The 21,708-nt window shown below is 33.0% G+C and overlaps 1 protein-coding gene and 1 long non-coding RNA gene across 2 annotated transcripts in view; one reads left to right on the top strand and one right to left on the bottom strand.

The window, feature by feature from the left end:
• Positions 1-21,708, top strand: part of LOC139812403 (uncharacterized) — a 339,231-nt gene that overhangs the window by 12,363 nt on the left and 305,160 nt on the right. The window lies entirely within an intron of this gene.
• On the bottom strand, positions 218-21,672 carry LOC139812400 (G-protein coupled receptor dmsr-1). Its single transcript, XM_071777189.1, has 2 exons — positions 18,731-21,672; positions 218-5,600 (listed from the first exon to the last, which is right to left on the bottom strand). The coding sequence occupies exons 1-2, from the start codon at positions 19,755-19,757 to the stop codon at positions 5,389-5,391; spliced, it is 1,239 nt and encodes a 412-aa protein (XP_071633290.1). The 5' UTR covers positions 19,758-21,672; the 3' UTR covers positions 218-5,388.

The following is a 21,708-nucleotide window of genomic DNA, read 5'->3' as shown; positions in this document are numbered from 1 at the left end:
TTTAAACGTATTGGGAGATAATGCAAACTTTACACCGACGTAATAATGTATATAATTCACGCTTAATCATCACATATCGGACATGAAGACATTATACGATATTTCTAATAAAAAGTAACAAAAAATCTCTTTAAAGCAATTTTATCATTGCTTTCTATCATTGGTAATCAGTCTGTACAGTGTTTGAGTATAATTCGATCTAAAGGAAGTAACATCATTTTCCTGAAAACAATGTTATTTTTATTAAAAATTCGATATGTTATAATTTTACAGGGAATATTAAAAATTAATAAGTTTCTTAATTCATTACTCATATGGTCGTTGTACAGGTATAAGAATATCGGTGAGATGTTCTCGGTTATTCTTACTTTCCAACTACCGCCAGGTCATTTTCAAAGTGTGTGTTTTGTGTGTGTGTGTTTTTTTAAATCTTAAATATAATTTATAATTAATGGATCAATAATTATTTATCACTTCCACATTGTTATCTTTAAATATAACATAGAAATTGGCATGTTCCGCAGTAAAGACAACTATATTATATGACGCAATATAAATACTAGCTCTTACAATATATATTAATCTTACAGCGGGATACATGTCCCGTTATCATAATATCGATAATAATAATGCAATTTAATTAAATTAAACAATTAATGAAATAAAATTACAAACTTGATATTATTACGTTCCATGTAAAAGAACAAAAGGATCATATAATTTATATCAAACAAAATATGAAAATTACGTAAAAGACACGAACTTGCATTTTCGCGTTTAATAAATATTTATGATGTTAGATTGGGCAGTTTGACGGGATATTTAACAAATATTTTATCATGTTTTATCTTAGGATAGAAAGACTCACATAAATATTTGTGACAGTGTCAGCCCTTTGTCATTCTCGCTTATTTATTTTACTTTATCTCGCATTTTCTTTGAAATTCCACGTTTGTATTTACGTACACCTTATACGCGGTATAGTTTTGCTTTTGAGAAACGCGAAACGAAGTATTGGGAGATCAACGACGTCTTTGAAAGTGGTGAGCGCCTGCCTTTGTTAACGTTGTCAAAAGGCTTCGAGAAACACGAATCTCCCAATTGATCCTCGTAATTGGCTCCCAACCTAACGTCACTTCAGCATGAAACATGTTTCTTCAAACGAACGTAACGCATCTATAGAGATTTCCCAAAAGTATAGTTTACAACATAACTCAGATACGAAGATCATTTAACGTATCGACCGACAATTGCGGTTTAAACCGCATTCATTAATTATCATTTTTTTATCAACTCTCTTCGCGAAGTAATCAACGAACATTTTGCTATCCGCTACAAACAACACGTAACACATTTGTAGGGCTGATTTCAGCGCTGATTTATTTTGTATATAAGCATATTTGCTATTTCTTTCTAATGAATCTCTATCACGAAAGGGAAATATTACTTGCAGCGCCTATCTAATGGTACAAGATTGCATAGAGAGATAATGTTTCTGTTCCATTGCCAACGTGAAGAGGGTTTAGCTTGATATCATACTTATCGTACAACTCATTTCGACTAAACGAGGACATTACTTATCTCATAAGAAGATTTGCTTCAGCCATTTTGCTGAAAGTAATAAATCATTCTCTGAATCAGGTACTTTTTTCACTGAAATGAAGAAGTGATTCGTATTTTATAGGAGGAATTAGCTTGTGAATCAAATTAGAGAAATTGTACATAATCTTGCTGGAAAGAAGTCTGAAACTGATTCATGATTTGATCTTGAGTTTTACATATATTTTTATCATAATTTCATATGAAACAGCCTTTTCGCAATCTTAGAAAAATATTTTTTCCAATTTCATCCAGACATTTACGATGCAGTAGATTAACAATTCTGTAAATTTTTTAAATATGCACAAATATATTAAGTCTTTGCGCTCCAACATTTAGATATACTGCGTTAATTAAAAACATTTGATTATTAATTTTATTATATAAATGAACTATCTTCTTCTTTCTCTTTGTCACAAAATATACTGTAGAGACTAAAAAGTTAACACATATTCAAAAATAAATTATATAGTTTACATATTTCTACGAATACAATAAATATACTTTTGTTGCGTTAAAAAAATTGTATAAATAGAAAATATACCGATAATAAAATAAATGACATAAGGCATTATTAAAATAATCACAGAACTGAAAATAAAAGTATAAGAGAATGAAATGTTCGTGCAAACAATCCGATGTCTTTCAATAATGAAAATGAATTTGTAATATAAAAAGAATTAATGTCAGGGAAATGGGAAAGGCCCGTTGAGATAAAAATTGTCCGCGACCGCGACAATTTATCGAACCCTGTTGTGGGCGGACACAAATAAATATCCAGCTCCCGCGAGAAACTTTATGTGTTCGCGCGACTTACACAGCGATTTTTATACAAGACGATAAAGTTTTGCCACAAATGGAAGGCAACGATTAATCGCGACAATTCTCCGTGTCGCGTAGTAATTGTTGCGATTTGGTCTAAGAGTGGTTTATCGGACAGACGGAGTGATTTAAGGAAGTTCTAATTTATTGCGGTGACGCAATTCACGGATTTTTATTTCGTAATCCGTCGCTTCTGCGGTCTCTTGCAATCGATAAGGGTATCGAGCGCGTTGAACGTGCAATAAACGCAAGCGCGAGATTGAAAACGCGACAATTCGATTATTGCGCGTGTACTGCGCGCTTCTGAAATCAAGAACGGATGCCACTTTTTTTCATACTTGTTCTCGGGCGGACGTTTGATATTTCGAATTTTAATAACGCGTCGAGATTTGAAAGCTTCGTTTTGCAAAATTTGATCAAATAGTCCGATTTATTATTGTCCAGCAAGAGTTTTTAATTGAAATGTACATTAAACGTTTTCAGACGCAAAACCATTTTGAAAGAACACTTCCAAAAAGAGGGACGTGAAAACGAGCGATATTTTCAATGATTGCGCTTTTAATGCTATTAAAGTCGTGTATAAAAGTAAGGCGACTTTATAAGAAATTTGTCAAATATAATATTTTAACATTTATAAAATAAATTACAACATATTTTAAAGTATTTATCAAATTTGTAGAAAACATGTATTAGCAAATTATGAAATGCATATTAAAGATGTATGTAACATTGTTTTTGAATTTACATTTTTGAATTTACGATAATGTTAGCGATAGAGATAATAATTAATAATGAAAAGCATTGTTGTAATAGTAATTGTAAAATCGCGTCGCGATTGTAATTGGAAAATTAATATTTTCATAATCATGATAAGGTTTCCCGCAAAAAGTTTTTTGCATAAAAAGAGGCATAAATAGCGTTTCACGGAGAAATACTTTGATCTTTTATTATCTTTTAAGGGTAAAATGTAAATTATGAATGTAATTTGCATTTAACTTGAGCGAAAGAAGAAGTTGCATCGAGGAGATTTTTTTTAATATTCAACTGTATAACTGTGAATCGTAAAGCAAGACTGTCCTTTGGGCGACACAAATTCTACATCTCGCATTGCATTGTTAATTATGTTAATCACTGCGCTCGTTTTCACGGCGCTGCTTTTGAATAATTCCATAATAAAGTTGTCCATCCGGTTTGCGAGTCGGTAAAAACAGTATAGCAACTTTTATATTAATCCATATGTAATTAGTATTTAATTATTCTACGAGTATATAATTATATTCTTTTTGAGCTCGTAATTTTTTATTTTGATTTCTATGACAAATTAATTTATTATTTATATTTATCATCTCGTATATATATGCTGTATATATTTTCTAGTTTATAATAAATAGGTATACGAATTTGTAGGTAATAAATCAATGGCAATGAAACATTTTTTAGGATTAAAAAAATACATTAAACATCGCCTTTTTAGATCAAATCTGTAAAAAATAACATTTTACAATAATTAAAAAACATTTTTGCAAATTACAAATAAAAAATTATTATAAACTAGATCCGAGATAAATAAGTGGAAAATACGTTTTTAATATTACAAAAATATTGAAATTTTTTAGAAAGTATCTTAAAAAACGTCTATTAAATTTCTAAGAACAAAATAGGTAACTAGCTGCTCGAATGCCATCTTGTTGCGCCACTATTCTACATTAGTACAGTCTAAACTATTTAAACATTTCGCTGCTGCTGTATTTTCTGAAGAAGCATGACGCCTTTGGACTTAACTGTTTACGACGTAGTTAAGTTAGTTATGTTCTATTTCCTGTAGAAAATTATACTGCAGCTTGCGCTAGGCATCGTAATGATCTTTGTCTGCAAATTTTAAGCAATTTAAACTCAGTTTAATAAGCACACGTCTTATGTTTCAACTAGGCTGTGCTGTTAACAATTCATTTGGCGTAGTACGATAATCTTAATTTGTCAATGACTGTTAATATTGACTAAGCAAAATGTAAATAGAACGTTGTTAGTGCATATGAGATCAATATAATTATTAATATAATAATTAACAATATAAGTTTTTGAAATAGTCAATCAGAATGTGTAATAAACAAAAATACAAACTGATTATTTTCACAGCATAAATAGATATTAGAGCGCAGAATTGGAAATTGGAAAATATGAAGAAACTTCTTGATAAATATATATTTTTCTATCATCGAATGTATATAGTACGGGGATTATAGGATCATTTTATATTCTATAATATGATAATTTTATGTAAATTTTAAAACAATTTTTAAAGTGACTTGTTGCGAAATGATGTACAAGCTTCTAATTTTGCTTTAATTAAAAATTTATAATGAACAAGAAGTAGTGTTTGTGAATAAAAATTCGCTATTCATGTAATAAGTTTTATAATTTCTGATACAGTCATCTGGAAAATTGATAATTTTCTGATTGAAGATACATCTTATAAATATGGAAGTACGATGGCATTATAAAATCACTAATAACAATAATCTGACGGTTTTCACATACCTATCACAACATTTGTTTTTTATATATAATTGTGCGTATCGTCAATTCGACGGCAGTCGGACACGTTGCAATGTAACTAACAATAAGTAACATGCAAAATTGAAAAGAAACATGTTGGAAAAACATAACGACTCGCCAACTAACTTAAATAAATATTTGTTACATATCTGGTGTGTCGTACGCCCGGGACGTAAGCCGACGCTTGAAGACGCCCCGGGCGTTGTAAAGTTCGCAACGACGATGCAATTAAGACCGGTGGCAGTAGCGAGCAAATAAATTTCACCTCTCTTTGCTTGCCGCCATGTTGGCGAACGGAGAACCGCGGAGGAAATACCTTCTTTCCATTCTCGCGGTACACGTGTTTAAAAGGAAGCTAGTCCAGCGAGCTCTTTACACTGGATAGCAAAAGGTTCGTTGATTTCTTCGACGCTAGACCTGGGTGACCTGGGTCACCGTGTGATTGGTCCCGGTGTGCCCATTGTTCTCCATCGGTTGATGCGGCACCGCCATCCATCTGCCGATTAATCGCCATCGATTGCAGAATAGCTGATTGAAGGTTGTGCGAAATTGTCGACTCATGGCGCAGTACAAGATGAAGTTGATGGCCGAGTTTATAAGTGTCAGAATGTCTATCACGTCGCCTGTCGAGAAAAGAAACAAACTTGATTAGTAGGAAGTTTAAAATTGCCAAGAATGATTTAGCTTCAGAAACTTTTCCATCAACTCTTTGAACTTTTGAATAAATTTTTGAGAAGTTTGCCTCTGGAATTTGGTACATAAGTTTCTTGTTGATGAAAAAAAGAAAAAATTCTCAAAGAATCTTTAGCAATCCGAAAATTAAGATGCTCTTTTAATGATCTTCTGTCTTTAGTTGACCGACTAGTCAATTAAGTTTTACTTTGAGACTTGGCTATATATCACAGAGTCGCAAATTAAATATACAGATTTGATGAAAATTCTTCAGAAAAGTCTTTCTCTTTATCAAAAAGAAATATCTATGCATTAAACAATCGAAAGTGGATTAGGTTAAAGTTCGAATTTTCTGGGATTTTTCTCTTGTTTTTATCCAAACGTCTATACTTTATATGCATTACATTTCGAAAGGCTCAAAGATGTGAATGGAAGTTTTCACGGGCTTTACTAAAATCCTTTCTGTAATCTTTTACATGAAGGGGCTCGCAGAAATGTATTTCTTTTCCTACGTATTTCGACATTTCCTTATCTTTTTTCCGCGCGCCTTCTATCTTTATCTTCTCTTAATTTTAAAGAGATGTCTTTTTTTTCGAATACGCAATAATTCAGGTGCGTGACGTGAGTCAAAAACAATCGGAGCTAGCGTCTTGATTTTGGTATGGGCGAGTGGGCCGGACATATGGACTTTTCGCATGACGAGAGACGTTTGACATATAAGAATGTCCGACGTCCGACATAAATAAAACGATGTATTTTATAACACTTCATACACGAGAAAGCATGCGTTTCGGTAGATACATTCTCGACACGCTTCCGAGATTGAATGGAAGTCTCCACATACCATCTTGAATTCTTTTGCCGGAACGATGAAATATATAAATTTCGGACATATCGTATCGCTTTTGTTAAATAATAGTACCGTTATCGTAAAATATAAATCGTTAGGTATTTCGCACTATTTCAGTGAGTTTAACATTTTAATCAGGTGATTTTGGTTATAAAATTTTAAGTACCATTATACATGTTTCGCGAATTTTTATAATCTATGTTTATTATAATAATATATGACATTTTATTGTGAATGTCACATTAAAAAAATTTCATGATTATCCAAGCACTCGTTAAATCTTAATCTCTATTTTAGCGGTTTGGCTTAAAATATATGATTTAACATTATACATTATTATATCGTATGTGACCTTTCGCTTTTAAATATCAGAATTTAATTGACTTAATATTAAAATTGATCGGATAAGCCAAAGAAATAATTGATTTTGATGTAGACTTATTATAACTTTATATTATGATAAAGTTCTCTTCTCTGATTATTGATAATAATGATAATATTTAATCAGATTTTAACTGAAGTAATACGCTTTCTATAAGAGCATTTGTACGTTTTATATGATCTACTTATGTTTTTTTACTCGATTTATACGCATTGTAAATATTTGAACTTTTACATTTTAATTTATATACAAATATATATTAAAATTATCTTAATAAGGAAAGAATACTTATTTTGAATGGTTAATCTAGTTTTACTGTCATTTCTATAGAATTATTAAATTTATTTAATAGCAATAATAATAATCTCTTATTTTTTAAATTCTATAATAGTAGTTGTATTGTTTTAAACTTATTTTTTGGTTTTTGAATTTATTCCTCGATTATGTTTTTGCATATATGTATTTTACCATTATAAGATTTAGGAAATAAATCTTTTCATCTGTTTGTAAAGTTCGCAAAATTTGCACAGAGAAGTGACCTTGCTTCATATCTAACAATCTAATAAACAATAATCTATATAGTAATAAAAGATAAAAATTACGTACAACATTATTCTAATGTTGTACGTAAAAATATTTTTTTTTGCCACATCATGTGTCATTACGTTTTACATTCGTAAAATAAATCAGTCTTGTCGGCTATCATAAAGTCAATAGTATCTACTGATGCAGATGCGTTCTAATTTTTGCTACGACGCTGAAGACGTCTACCACATAATGCCGTTTGGGCTTTGTGTACGGTATACAACGGCCGTTGTATATATAACATTGCTCGACAAATCGACCATTTGTCTTGCTAAGCGAAAAAATCTATTCGCGTTAGAACAACTTCCGCCGTGGTGTGCGGCAAGAATGCAAACACGTTGCTTCTCAATCTCTTTCGGCGCGCTATCGAACGATGTAATGTTTGTGTAAATTACCCTTCCGTCGCGTCGCGGCAAACCCACATGTATTTCCATGCGCGACCGCAAGCTGCAAACAATCCCAGCGAATTGTGCGCCGTTTCCTCCAGATCCATGTTTAACGACGACGTTTTACGATTGTCGGGAGGAAATAATAGGGAACTTTTGCGATACCGTACTTCGGATGGGGTGGACACCAAAGTACCGTGTTCGATATAAGATTACAAGATTACGCGAGTTTTTATGTGGAATTTTATCTTGGAAATATCCTGCCCAACATATTTCATATACATATATATACGTATCTTAGAAATAAGATATAGTATACTAAATGTCATATATACATATTTTTTTAGAATGCATAGGTATATATGTAAAGTATTAAAAAATGATGTTCTTATGTCATACTATGACAGATTCTTTGATCAAATTGGAAGCGGATCAAGAATAATACGGTAAAAGTAGTACAATATGTAACACAATTAATATTCCTCTAAAATTGTGATTTATAACAACTTATTCTTCTCTTTCTCTCTCTCTCTTTTTTCGTTCTACACGTTTAATTTTATGATTACAATGCCACAATCTAACCGTATTTGCTATTCCACATTATACACACGATTCCACGCAACATCAGTGTTTACTTTACAAAAAGCCCTTGTTATTGCAGTATAACGAGAACCGCAGGGGAATACGAATAATAGAAGCAAGTTTAATACGAGTGCACATCAAATAAGACCTCCTCACTTGCAATACCTGTATCCTTTGTCATTGTCCTGACCGTTCCATTTTGGTACCGCGTGATAAGTACGGTGCATCTCAGTATCGAACGTTAAGTAAATACCCTGGAGGATTCTTATAGCAAGAGTCGGTAACATCCCTGTTGTTTTCAGAAGTGTGAAAATAGAAGAAAATAAGACGAAAGATATTCTCGTCGAGCATTCGCCAATATAGATATATCCTTGTTTGCGATCTCAACCTCTGCAACGTAGTCTTTTATATCGAAATAGTCAAGTATTTGAAATCTCTTATCGTATATTTCGATGATAGATATTTAAATAATAAACATACCGTGGCTTTTAAAGCACGACGGAAGCAAGACGAGAGTTTGTGATCTGTAAAAATAAACATTTATTTTTATGGATTACGTTTATTGCTTCGTTTATAAGTGGGGAACTCTGTATGCATTTTAACAATATCAGCACAAATCATGTAGATATATGCGTTTTTAAAAATAAAAATAAATAAAAGATTACAAGTGAATATTTTGAGATACATATTAGCGCAAAAAATTATTATTATTAAATTAGAGATTAATTTAATAAAACCTGTTTTTACTAGATGCTTTTCATTTAATTTGTAAAATGTGTTTTTACCTTGCGGTCTTATGTCAGGATAGATATTTCGCTTTCATTAAAATTATTTGCCTTGTTATTTTCCATAGAATTCAAACTTTCAATTAAAATTTATCAAAGAGGAACAATTTGATAAAAAGTCAATTAATATTGCTAAACAGCAGCAGATTCATGTCTTATATAATCGTTTCTAAGGTTATTCTGCAATATTTTAATGAGATTCTATAACATTTTTCAGAGTATGCTGTGTAGCTTTCGTCATTGTCGTATCATTGAATTTATCAATTTAATGGTACTGAGAAAAATGTTTTAATAATCGGCTGAAATAAGAAAAACGGCAACGATCCTATATTCTATGTAATTAGATAGCTCCACGATATCTTAATGGAATTGCGTGCCACTTCCTAGGAAACTATCACAGTATGTCTCCATAGCATACTCCTCGTCTTCGTCAGAGTTCTGACGTTCTTACCAGTTCATACGATTGTTCTTGTCCCTGTAGAGAGAAAGACAACGCGAGCGCGAGTCTTTTCCCTCCTACAATGAGATTCGTGAGGACGCTCGGCAAACGCGTTTCAAGTGATCCTCAATCAGCGCGGTAGAATCGCAAGAACAAAGACCACGAACAGAATCCTTAGTAATGGTTCTGTACGCGATCTTCATCACGTTAAATCTATCAGGGCACTCTTCTTGTGATCGAAACGACCCTCTTCTGATTTCGATCAGCCGAACTGGAAAGATAAATTGCTCATTCTCTCCCTCGTTCTTTCGTTTTTGTCAGCGCGTTTGGTTGCCTTTGTTTCAAGATCCAATTCCGATGTCTCGATAACCTTGCGAATGTAAAATGTCGAGCGTAAGGTCTGACACGTTTGTGCCTCATTATAGCTGGGTTCGCAAAGCCGTTTATTAAATGTTGCTATATTGTGCATTCGTACATTTCGCTTTGAATTTTCCGTCCTTTCACGAGTATAATCTTTAAGGCAAATGTGCGAAAAGTGCAAACTTCAGTGTAGCGGAGCTTTTCCGAGTCATTTCCTACTAGTTCGTGTGTATATGATAAGTTCTTACGAGATATTTTGAATAGCAAATTGTTTTCTTAATTTATAGTTCAATAATGACTATTTGTAATAAGAAATATCTCTATACAGGCAATTCAAATAATTTAGGAAAAATGTAAAAATGTAAATATATTAAAAATATCTAAATTGGTAACTGTTTACAGAAGTATTTTATAATATGTGTTAAATACTTTATAGAAAAAGATCGCAATAGACAACCCACGTTTTTTAAATTTTAAGGACTCAGCATATCAAAATTCCTTCCAAAAAACATAATTTTATAGGATGTATAAAATATTGTAAAATAGATTATAGCAATTAACCCACAATTTCTTAAGAGCTCAAGATCCCTTCCTTTCAGTATAGGTTAAAGATTTGCTGTTAAACTTAAAAAAAATGTGGATTGTCTGTTATCTTAATCTTATTATCATTATAGTATTATATGTGATATTACAATATTTTGTAGCTAAATATTAAATTTGATATTTTTCAATTTGGATTTTTTTGAATTTGGAAGTGGTTGAAAAAGTTAGAATGTGTGTGTGTATGTGACTTTTAAGATATATATATATATATAGTTATTATTAAATCATAAATTTTGAGAATAATATTTGATATTCAACATTTAACTGAAGTTTGACGATGTGCATACGAGGTTGATGGGAAATAGTTTAGATAATAGTTGATATAAAATATAGGTAATTGTAAGCGTACAAAGTAGAGAATTTATATCACTTTATGCACGTGCGTGGGCTTTCAGAACTCCTGTCGTTATTCCTTTCGCCTACATACGTTTTAACTATAATCTGCAACCTTTTTCTTTTTTCGAAAGAAGATATCAAAGTTTTGATTAGAAATAATTTTGAAGTCGTGTTGTGAAAGCGATTGGCTTGTACGTACTAGATTATAAAAAATATATAGTTTTTTCTTTAGAGTTAATTTTAAATAAATTTTATAAAATTTTGACTTAACGTTACTAAGATATTTAATATTAAAAAGAAAAGAATAATAGGTAAAAAAAATAAAATTAGTATTTTGACAAGTATTCTTAATGGATAGACAATACATTTTTATAGACACAATACATATTTTAACGCTTTTATCGCTTAAGCTTACTTGCGCGCAAATAATAAATTTTAAATACATTTTTTATGTCTTTACTTTAAACACAGGTGTTACATACAAGGGAATGTGTTTTTATGATTTTGGTTTCACGAGCGATTTAAACATTTGTTGAAAATCAATATGCTTTCAGCGACACAGGTCTTGAGTATTAAATTTTTGATACAGTGACATCAAACTTTCATTAGGTACTTTTTTAAAAGTATTTGCTTTTTTAATTTTAATTAAAAATATTTGTTTTCAATTTTGTGTCAAAAATTTGTTTTATATACATATATACACTCATAATATTTGCAATAGAAAGTTATTAATAATTTTGAAGTAAAATTTTAAACGTAATTTCTGCAGGATTAGTTAACTATTTAGTTAATACAGCGATGTATTGTACATCGCTACATGCATTCATGTGTAGTTATATCATAAATGTCTCGCGTTATAACATATTTCATTTTCCTTATTTTTGCCTTATTAATGGTGACGTTATTAAACCTACATTTGCACCATTTTCCATTACAAAGCGTTTTTGTAATATAGCTTAACTTTTGGTACAGAGAGATAACGTATATGTGTAAGCTAGTAGGCTCCATTTGGCGCATCATCCTATGTGATCCGATTACGTTTATTTATTTTAAAAATAAATAAAAATGGATAAAATAAATATGGAAAGTTCTTTAAAATTACAATTCCGGATAAAAAGTACATCAACATATCAGCTATTTGATCGTTATAAAACTTGATGCTCTATCTTATTAGATAGCTGATGTCAAGATTATTTGCCGGAAAAACCCACATTTCCTTGAAAACCAATCTAATTTAGTTTTGGCAACCTTCAGTTGGCAGTTGTCGCAAAGAGTCTGGAAATAGTTACTTACTAATAAATCTAAATAGATTAAATGGAAATAGAGAGCTAGGCTGAAAATAGAAGTTTGGCGATAAAAGTTTGCCAGCTTTGCTCGCATTTTCTGTAATAGAATTTATCGTTATGTGATTACATTACGATGTGACTTATTTTCAGTGTCCCCGTACGAAACGCGTCGCATATAGTCGCATAAAGTTAAGCCCTTTTACGTTTTGTCGTTTCTTCTCAACAACGGTAATATCAATCTTTTATTTACTTGTCTTCCACAAAGTTTCGAGATCTTGTATAGAATTTAACAAGACATGTACCATTACCTATACAACGTACCACTTTGATTAATCTTACGTTGCTTATCGTCTGCAAAACTCCAAGAACGAATTCACGGAATCTTCTTGAGCGAGAAGTTCTCTTAATTAACTTCTGCCATGAACAGCTTCATTAATTGAAATTGTGCATTGCATAATGTGAATTTGTCTCAAAATTGTTTCGCTAGATAAGTGAATGGATGGTTCATGTTTTTGTTTGTATCATCACATTGAGTACAATCTTGTGTAAAATTGGTAAATCAGATTAATCTTGCTTAATCGTTAATAAAACATAGTGCTTTCTTTGTAAGTTCAATTACCCACATTTGCATTCGAAATATCGTTACAAATCACATTACTAATAATGAAATTGCCTATGTCTGAAAAGAATATGTTCAATTGATCTCATAATAACCTTATTATATATTATACATTATTTTAGGCTAATTTATGTTTTATTATAATTATTTGTTATAAATTATTTTATACTATTTCTTTTTTTTTTCTGATAAAAAACAAAAGATCAAGTAATGTAACAAGATGTCAGAAGAAAGAGAGAAACAGGATACATATAAAATAAATTCAATTGTTCCACGCCTATTATATATTAATGGTTCTAAATGTACGTGACGTATGAATAGAAATATTTATGAGAACATATTTATATTTTCATACATGCAGCCATGAAAGCGATTGCGTCATGTAGCCGACCGCCAACATGACTTGCTCGTAATTTTGTCAGTCGTTTATTATTGACGAATATAGGAGAAGGAATAGCGTTATTATTCATGGAGCCATACTCTCTCTTTTGTGCCCATCCTTCATACTACGTCGTACTCGTTATTTCCAGTAGCGTGCTGAGATAATGCGCGACGTGATGTCGCGTTTATGTCACTCAGAGTTATTGCGGAATCAGTAACTTCCTCGTTAGCGTCTAACTTTTCTGCTGATGGTATCACGCCGCGCCAAATTATGCATTTTTCGTATGCTCATTATCGAGATCGCAGATCTATTCATCATCTATTTACGTCTACCATATTTAGTGATTGGCTATACCTTATTAAAATAATATTAAGAAAATGAAAATAGAAAACAAAGAAAATAATAAGATAATTTACTACCTTTTTATTTCTATGAAATCTTTCTACAAGATGACTCACGTAATACTTTTTGGTCGATCCAACGAAAAAATTTAGACGGATATTCTAACATTGTAAAAAGTACAAAATTTACATTTTTGAATTAAAATTTTATCTCTCTCTCTGAATCATAGGATCAAATTATAAATTCCATATTCAGAAATTGTTATTCTCATGTTTTTTTACGAGACTTTGTTAGATGATATCGGAGACACGCCAGATGGTCTGGAAAAATTTCAATTATAAGTTCGTTATTTTGCCCAAATTTTCATATATATCTTTCTCGCTTTTTAATCTTGCATTATTAATTATCTAACTTTTGATCAAACGTACGTAATTTTAATTTCAACAAGTTGCACAAGAAAGACGATACATTATCCGTCGCTACTTAGCATTTAGCATAACAGGATCGTTGGTAAAGCCGCTCCTGTTTGTTGTTGCGAGCGCAGTAGCATTTGTTGTTTTTAAAGGACGCACTTTGTTGACGCAATGTACAGTCAGGGAAGTTGAAGAACTTGCGCTCTGTCGTCATCAGTGGCGAGACGCGAACAGTCCGTTAATGTTGTGCTAATAGGAATATTATTCAATACGAACTACGTATTCAAACACTACATCATAATATGCTTCACGCGCCCAGTACCATGTGGCCGGTTGTTATAAGTACGAGAAAGTTAACAGTAGCAAATACCATATAAATGCAGCAACGGAAATTATGTTACGAGTTACTATCGCGTACGTCATAATGTCACACAAATTAAATTTATTAGGTGACTTTACGGACGTCATGTATAAATGTCAAAAGTTGGCTCTAAAGGAAATTTTTATTTGTGCTTTCCACTTGTCGCTATATTGGCTATACATGTCGAATAAGTAAAGCAAATGAAACCTACTGTTTTATATATAGAATCTCATTTTTTCTGCATTAACATCATATTCTCCGTCGTTCGTGGAAACAATTTTCTCGACAAATAGCTTATTTATATCAAGTCTGCTTTTTAGTGTCTCTTATCAGAATAATTTTTTTATTTCTATATACGACCGAGATATCGAGTCTTTCTGAGAATTTTCAGCAGTGGGATAATATATGCGAATAATCGTACGTAGCGCAAATTTTCTTTGCTTGCCAAACGCATCCGCTATCGATATACACGCACGTACCAGAGACACTTCCACAAGAAAAGTCTCATAATAAAAATTACTCGTTTGAAATTCGAAATTGTGGTAGTACGTGATGTGAAATTTTTATGTCAACTTCCCTCATATCTCATATTGATATACGAATTGAAATTTGAATATATGTAGGAATCTGATGCCGTATGTATCAACGGCGAAAGAAAATGTATTCAATTTGCTAATGAACTGGCAAGTGGAATATATTTTCGCTCACTAGATAGTGAACTCACATTCGAGCAGACCACCGTGCAATTAGTTTCAGTAAGCTTACTAGCACCGCTTCCAAGTACAAAAGTTTAATTTGATTGTTTTATGGAAATGATTACATATAACTTTCGATCCTTTATGTAAAGATAATGAAAGGAAAGCAGACAGGTTAATTTAACTATTTGTTCTCTTTTCTTTTTCCTGAAACATAGAGAACCTTAATGACTTTAAATGAGATGATCGCAAATCAGTAATTGTTGGTGAAGATATAAAAACAAATTACGAAAGAAAAAAACGTTTGAAAAGATCTGACAGTCTTTTACTGTCATCTTATTAATATCTTTGTAATATCCGTGTAATCTTCGGCACAAAGAGAAAAATATGTATTTTCCACGATACCCCGCGGTTAAATCGAGGAGTGAATAGCGGTGGTGTATGTATCGACGTATCGTGCACATAGGTACACGATGCTTGTTGACCTTTGCTTTCGCCATACAAGATTACATTTGGTATGATTACAATATTGATGAAAATACACGTGTTAATTAGAATACGCCAATCGAAGATAGAACGCAAACGAGACTCCACTACTAGTTGCCTATCAAAAACTGGCAAATCTAACTGAAAATGTATAAAATCGCCTGTCGTTCGCAGGATTCACAATCGTGAGATACGTTCGAAACTCTTTTTGATATTTAAATATTTGTAAATCCGAAATTTTACATTTTCCAATTTTTTGATCTCAAATATGTATCTTAAAATATTTAAAATTTCGGATAGTTAAAAACTTAAAATTCTAGTTTTAATTTATATTTAGACCATTGTACATTCTAAAATATGATTCTTTCTAAGATATGAACTTTTCAAGTTAACGAAATTATTTGGGTGCTTTTTAATTTAGGATGATACGATCGTGTAATAACAATAATATTTTTTATATAAACAATTACGATAGATTAAATTCACAAATGATAAAGTTATGGTCAAATATTTCTTTGATATAATTAGTGAAAATCCATATTTTTATCTATACGTCTCGTCTGATGTGATTTGCGTTCTACCGCAGATCCTCAATTTATTTTTTGCTAACGGGAAAATAGGGGAAAGTTTGCGATTTTCAAGATATTCATGAACCGCGCAAGGCTTTAAATCATAACGAAAGTATCACTTTTATACATATTATATACTTTATAACTTATTTTACGAAAATATTCAAATTATCTTACAAAAGTATTCGCTCTGCTCGATAATTGGATCGCGAAGCTAAAAGGGACTAACGCAATGAGATGAGAAAATGAGTTACCCTCAGATACTGCAGTTTCCTTTGGGATATGAAAGAAATGTTTTTCTTCCATTTATTAAAATAATTGATGGATTGATTTGATGTACGATATAACATATCAGCAAAGAATCCGAACTTTGAAAAGGTTCAGACATAGAGAATTTCATATAATATTTACAAAGTTTCGACATCTAGCAGCCAGTATTTGGTCCTTTTTCTGATTCAATATTCCGACGGAGCAAAAAGATCTTATTATGTCGCATTTGGATCCTATAGCGGAGAAGATTTGTTACACACGGCATTCTGCGCGACACTCTTCCCGCGCTTTCAGTATAATTTTACGATATGACTATGTATATGATAAAAGAGGGAGATATTGATTTTTTTTTAGTATTTTGTCGTGATTGTGTCGTGTTTTTGTTACGAAAGGAACGAAATCAACATTAGTGTATTAGCATTTTTGTTCTATTATCTTTTTATATAAAATAAGAGATGATATTCCAATAATTTTTAGCGTAGCAAATCTAATAAAGTGCGATTACACACTTGTAGTCTAGTGACGATAATTTCAAAACACATTATTGCAAGCCAATTTTATATGAAAATGATATAATATGAAGTATGATGAAATATCGCGTCGTTATAAAGTACCGTAAAAGTACAGATTTTGATAATAAGTTATAATTGACATAATATATTAATATACTGCTTTTAAAAGTATTTGCTATGCTTTCAACCACTCATAACACTCTCGTAACAATTTCAGAGCGACGTATAATATATGATGATGTAAAATGCAGATTAAACGTGACGACGATGAAAATGCCGGTGACGTAAAGTAAACATATTTAATGTTCGTGAAATGCATAATTTGATCCGCGTAACACTGTTTCCGCCTCAATTTCATATTTCACGCATGAGACATTGTAATATCAAGTACGTCAATTTATTAACCATATGATCTTTCGCCAGAGTGACCATTATATATAATTTAGACAGCACTTTTCTCTCTTTTTTTTTTAAATAGAAAATCGCTTTTCTATAAAATTTCTTATTATTAGTTAATCAACAATTCCGATAATATAAACTTAATGTTGCGTTAATTTGCAATAAATTTGAAATCTTATAACAAGTCTTGGACTCGTTATATTATCTTGGCAATTTTTAAAATATTATACCAATTAGGGGGACGAACATTAATGACTTATCGTTCTGCGCGTGAAATATTGCCTTAACAGTTACTTATCCGACGGAGATCGCACTTATTAAAACTTCTTTATACAAACTATCGGACTGTCATATTTCACGCTATGACGCTCTTTTACTCCGGAAGAACTTTTACGATAGAAGTTTTATATGCTTTATCGTAAATGTCGAGTGCAGTAGCGTGTTCTTCTATTTACGGTACTCCCACAAACAAAGACGTCTTATAGACAAATTCATGAAATTCACAGCAAATACTCGAGATTCGTGCGAGTCTCGTGGGTTGAATTTAAATCGCCTTTTTTGTTCCTGAATCGTATGGACTCAATTTTCATCAGCTCGAATGTCTGCCATAGTAATTTTCCCTCTAGTTTGCGGCTTAATATCAATTTTTATCAAATTCAACACATCTTCTTTATGACATACTTTTAGTAGAAATACATTATGCGGTGAATAATGCCGGTTAATGATCCCGCGCGTGAATTGCATTAGCAATCATTAAAGCTTTTACGTGAAAATGATATCGTAAAGCAATATAAAAAAGTTATGTAATGTATTAATAACCGATAACACACAAAAATATTGTTTGTTATTTAGTCGCATTAAAATAATTTTCACTTTTTTATTGCTACACCATATAAAAACTTTTATTATTAAAATTGAGAATGGAAATAAAACTTTATCTACAATTCTACAACATACACGACACGTATAAAATGAATAATAAACAGTGTCATCGTTATTATACAGAGTTTAATTCTTGCACATTCGTCATTGTCACAACAGCAGCGATCAAATATTAATCTGTTAAATTACAATTGAATTTATTAATTAAATCTCAGCCCTCGCGATATGTACAACGAATATATAACAAGTGTGACATATCCTTATATACTACAGTGCACGAATTATCCACTGCTTTCGTGTTTTTCGAGCATTTAAATTATAAAATTGATTAAACGAGTAAACGAAGAAGTACGCTTCTTAAGTATTATATAAAAATTTAACTGTTGAATGTAAGCACTCGATTGCACATAACAATCGGGCTAGAAACAAAATTTAGAAAGATTTTAGAATACATCCTAGCTATTTTCTGAGATGATAATATTATATTAAATAATGCGAATTAATAATATAATATTATATATTTATTTCTGGTCAATGTTGATACATTCTTGACTTACCCAACATCATGTAGCACGTGTTGAAGAAACTCGGACCCAATATAACGCTGAGCAATCCTAAAATGCCCTGCGGCATTTCCGTGACGAGGAATAACAGGAGCACCGCCAACAACATCATTGTAGTCCTGTCAGTCTGTCTCTCTTTATCGTTGCCCTTTCTTCTCTTCTTGGGTTTCTCGCAAGCGTTCCCCTTGCCATTGCCCATCTTGATCGCGGTGTTCTTTGTAGTGAGTTTCTTCCGCCGTTGTTTTGCCTCCAGTAACACCTTAACCAGCTTGATACTCAATCCCGTCAAAGCCACACACGGTATTAGCTTGATCACCACACTGTAGATCCAGACGTTGATGTCCTTGAGAACATTGCTTATCGGAGACTCGGCGAGTTTCACGAAATACAGCGTGGTGTTAGTGCCTTCGGGATACGTGACCGTGCTGTTGACCGTCTGCTCGAGTTTTGTCATATTTATGCTCATCCCTTTTTCGTCTAACACTTCCACTTGCGGCCTCACTTCGGTGTTGATGTAAAGCGGTATGCAAAGTATCGGGGAGGACACATAAGCGAAGGCGATCATCAGAAAAGTGCGCTTGTTGCTGCACCACTCGCGATTTCTCTGTGGATGTGCCACCGCGATGTATCTCCAGACCGCCAGAGTCACCGTCAAGAAGATCGAGGTCGTGTGACATACTTGGGTGAAGTTCGAGTGGAACAGCACGAAGATGGTCCAGCCGTAAGTGAAGGTATCTCTGCGGGATCGTTGATAGAGGTACATGTGGATCGCGTAGGGAATGTACTCGATCATTACAAGGAGATCAGCCACGGCGAGACCGGTGAGAATCATGTTAGTGGGCGATTGCATCTCGCGACGCGTCAGCACGGCGATATTGAGCACATTGGCGATTGAGCCGAATATGCATACCAATAGACTAGCCCAACCGTGCACCTGAGTATACCAATCGTGGAAGGATTCCAAGCACTTGCCGCACGTATATCCCGTGGGTTCCGGCGTAAAGTTCAGACTGACATTCATCTTCGCGAAATGAAGTGGTCCTGCGAACGAGTAAAGTGCACTTCCACTGTGGGATATACGGAAAGATTAACAAACTCTTCTTTTTTTTACGCGCTTTCGAGTTTTAATTTCCCTCGGCTGAATCATTACCATCTGTGACAATAGTTCTCTTACTGTTTTTTTTTTTTTATGAAGAACGTTACACAAATGAAGTAACGTGAATCAGAGTTAATCGGAATTAAAATTTCCGATAAACAAATAGCGATTTATCGTAATCACTAGATATCATAAAATTACATTAATAATTTGCAATTATATCACGTTGCAGCTGTCGGTGATGACGACTTACACGTATTTTAATACTGCCAATCGAATTAAGATTATAGTTATAAATACGTTACTTGGAAGTTATCACTGTCAGATTAACGAAGACAATTATCACACACAGGTTACAGTTATTATATTACAATAATTGTTCTGTATTACAATAATTGTTCTTTATTAGCGATTCTAAACATTAGGGAAAATTTATAAACCGGTATTGGCATGTTTCACAGCAAACGGGAAAACGTTTTCGTCATTTCGATGTCACTTCGGGGAGATGCGATCGGAATAATTGAATCAATCCGTCGCCTACTTATATCACATTTTTGATTCACTTTAAAATTTCGGTTGACTAAGTTCGATGAGAAGGCGAGAATCACTGTTCACTGGCGCGACATCGAGAGAATGTGATAATTTTTCTACGTTCTTCGAACTGGAAATCGCGCGATAACTTTGAGACGATATGTACTCGTACACGCGCAGAGATGAAGGAAAGGATAAAGTCACCACGCGATTAAGGATCCTGTCCTTCGATTTAACTCGAATGATCATAGTCGATAGCGTTTTGGACAAACTTTTACGCTATCGAAGAGAACACGAAACGCCGAATCGTAATAGTAATAAAACTTTTTCGTTATTATTATTGTTATCGTGTGACAATTTAACGTTTCCAAGTGGAGAGTCTAGTATGAGTGCAGTCACCTCAATTTTTATATTTCACATTTTGGAGTTTGTTTTAGCGCTTAAAAGATACAAATCGATTCCGCGCACTAACAATATCAAGCTTTTATATGACACATATCAAGCTTGTTTCTCTTTTTTACAACGATAAAGGTTAACATATTTCTTATCAGAGATTTAAATTGTTCAAGTGTCTGACGTCAATATCAAGTAGCATTATTAATTAGTAGACAGGATTACGATTAAAGAGGATGATGATTAATTAATTTTTTTATAAATCAGTTGCGCTGCCAGTGCGGAGTCCAGTTTTCCGCGATGATTCGAGGAATCGCGACTTTTCGAGCAAATTGAATTTTTGTGTCGCGTGCAGGACACACAGCGTCATGTGACACGTACGACCGGTGACACGTGTGAGAAGGACGCTTCAGTTATTAATCGTGGCTGCCGCACCCTGGTGTAGCGCGAATGATCCTCGAGTGCCATAGGGACTCACTTTTCTACGCACAGCGTAATAACCGTTCGAGCACGAAACGAGCATTATCGTCAATCCGGACGGAGAGATGCACAAACATTCCGCTTTCAATTTTCCACTTCCCCCAGTTCCCTCGCCGCTTGCGGATCGAATTACCGCTCCCACTCAACCGATCACTAGGCGAGCTTTTGATCGCGGAAATGCCACCAGCTAAAATTACTTCGAGCGCTAATTTGAGATCGCTCGTTTTATCGCGCTTTTCGCTCTTTATAACAGTTTATCTTAATTCTTCGTGATACTTATCACACTCGCACCGATCGTTACGCGATTTTTTCGCTTTACTAGCGATTTTATCGCGAACAACACAGCTGTTTTACGTTAGGTAGGAATGCGAGAGGAGCGTCGCGCGGTTCCACATGTGCGTGGTAAGTTGACGTCCGGACGTCGAATGAAGCAAAAGGCGTCGCGACGCCTCGGTACATTGGGGTAGCTTTT

Source organism: Temnothorax longispinosus, chromosome 4 (assembly GCF_030848805.1).
Source record: "Temnothorax longispinosus isolate EJ_2023e chromosome 4, Tlon_JGU_v1, whole genome shotgun sequence".
NCBI lineage: Eukaryota > Metazoa > Arthropoda > Insecta > Hymenoptera > Formicidae > Temnothorax > Temnothorax longispinosus.
Note: the sequence above shows the minus strand (reverse complement) of the source record. Positions and strands in the feature narration are given on the sequence as shown.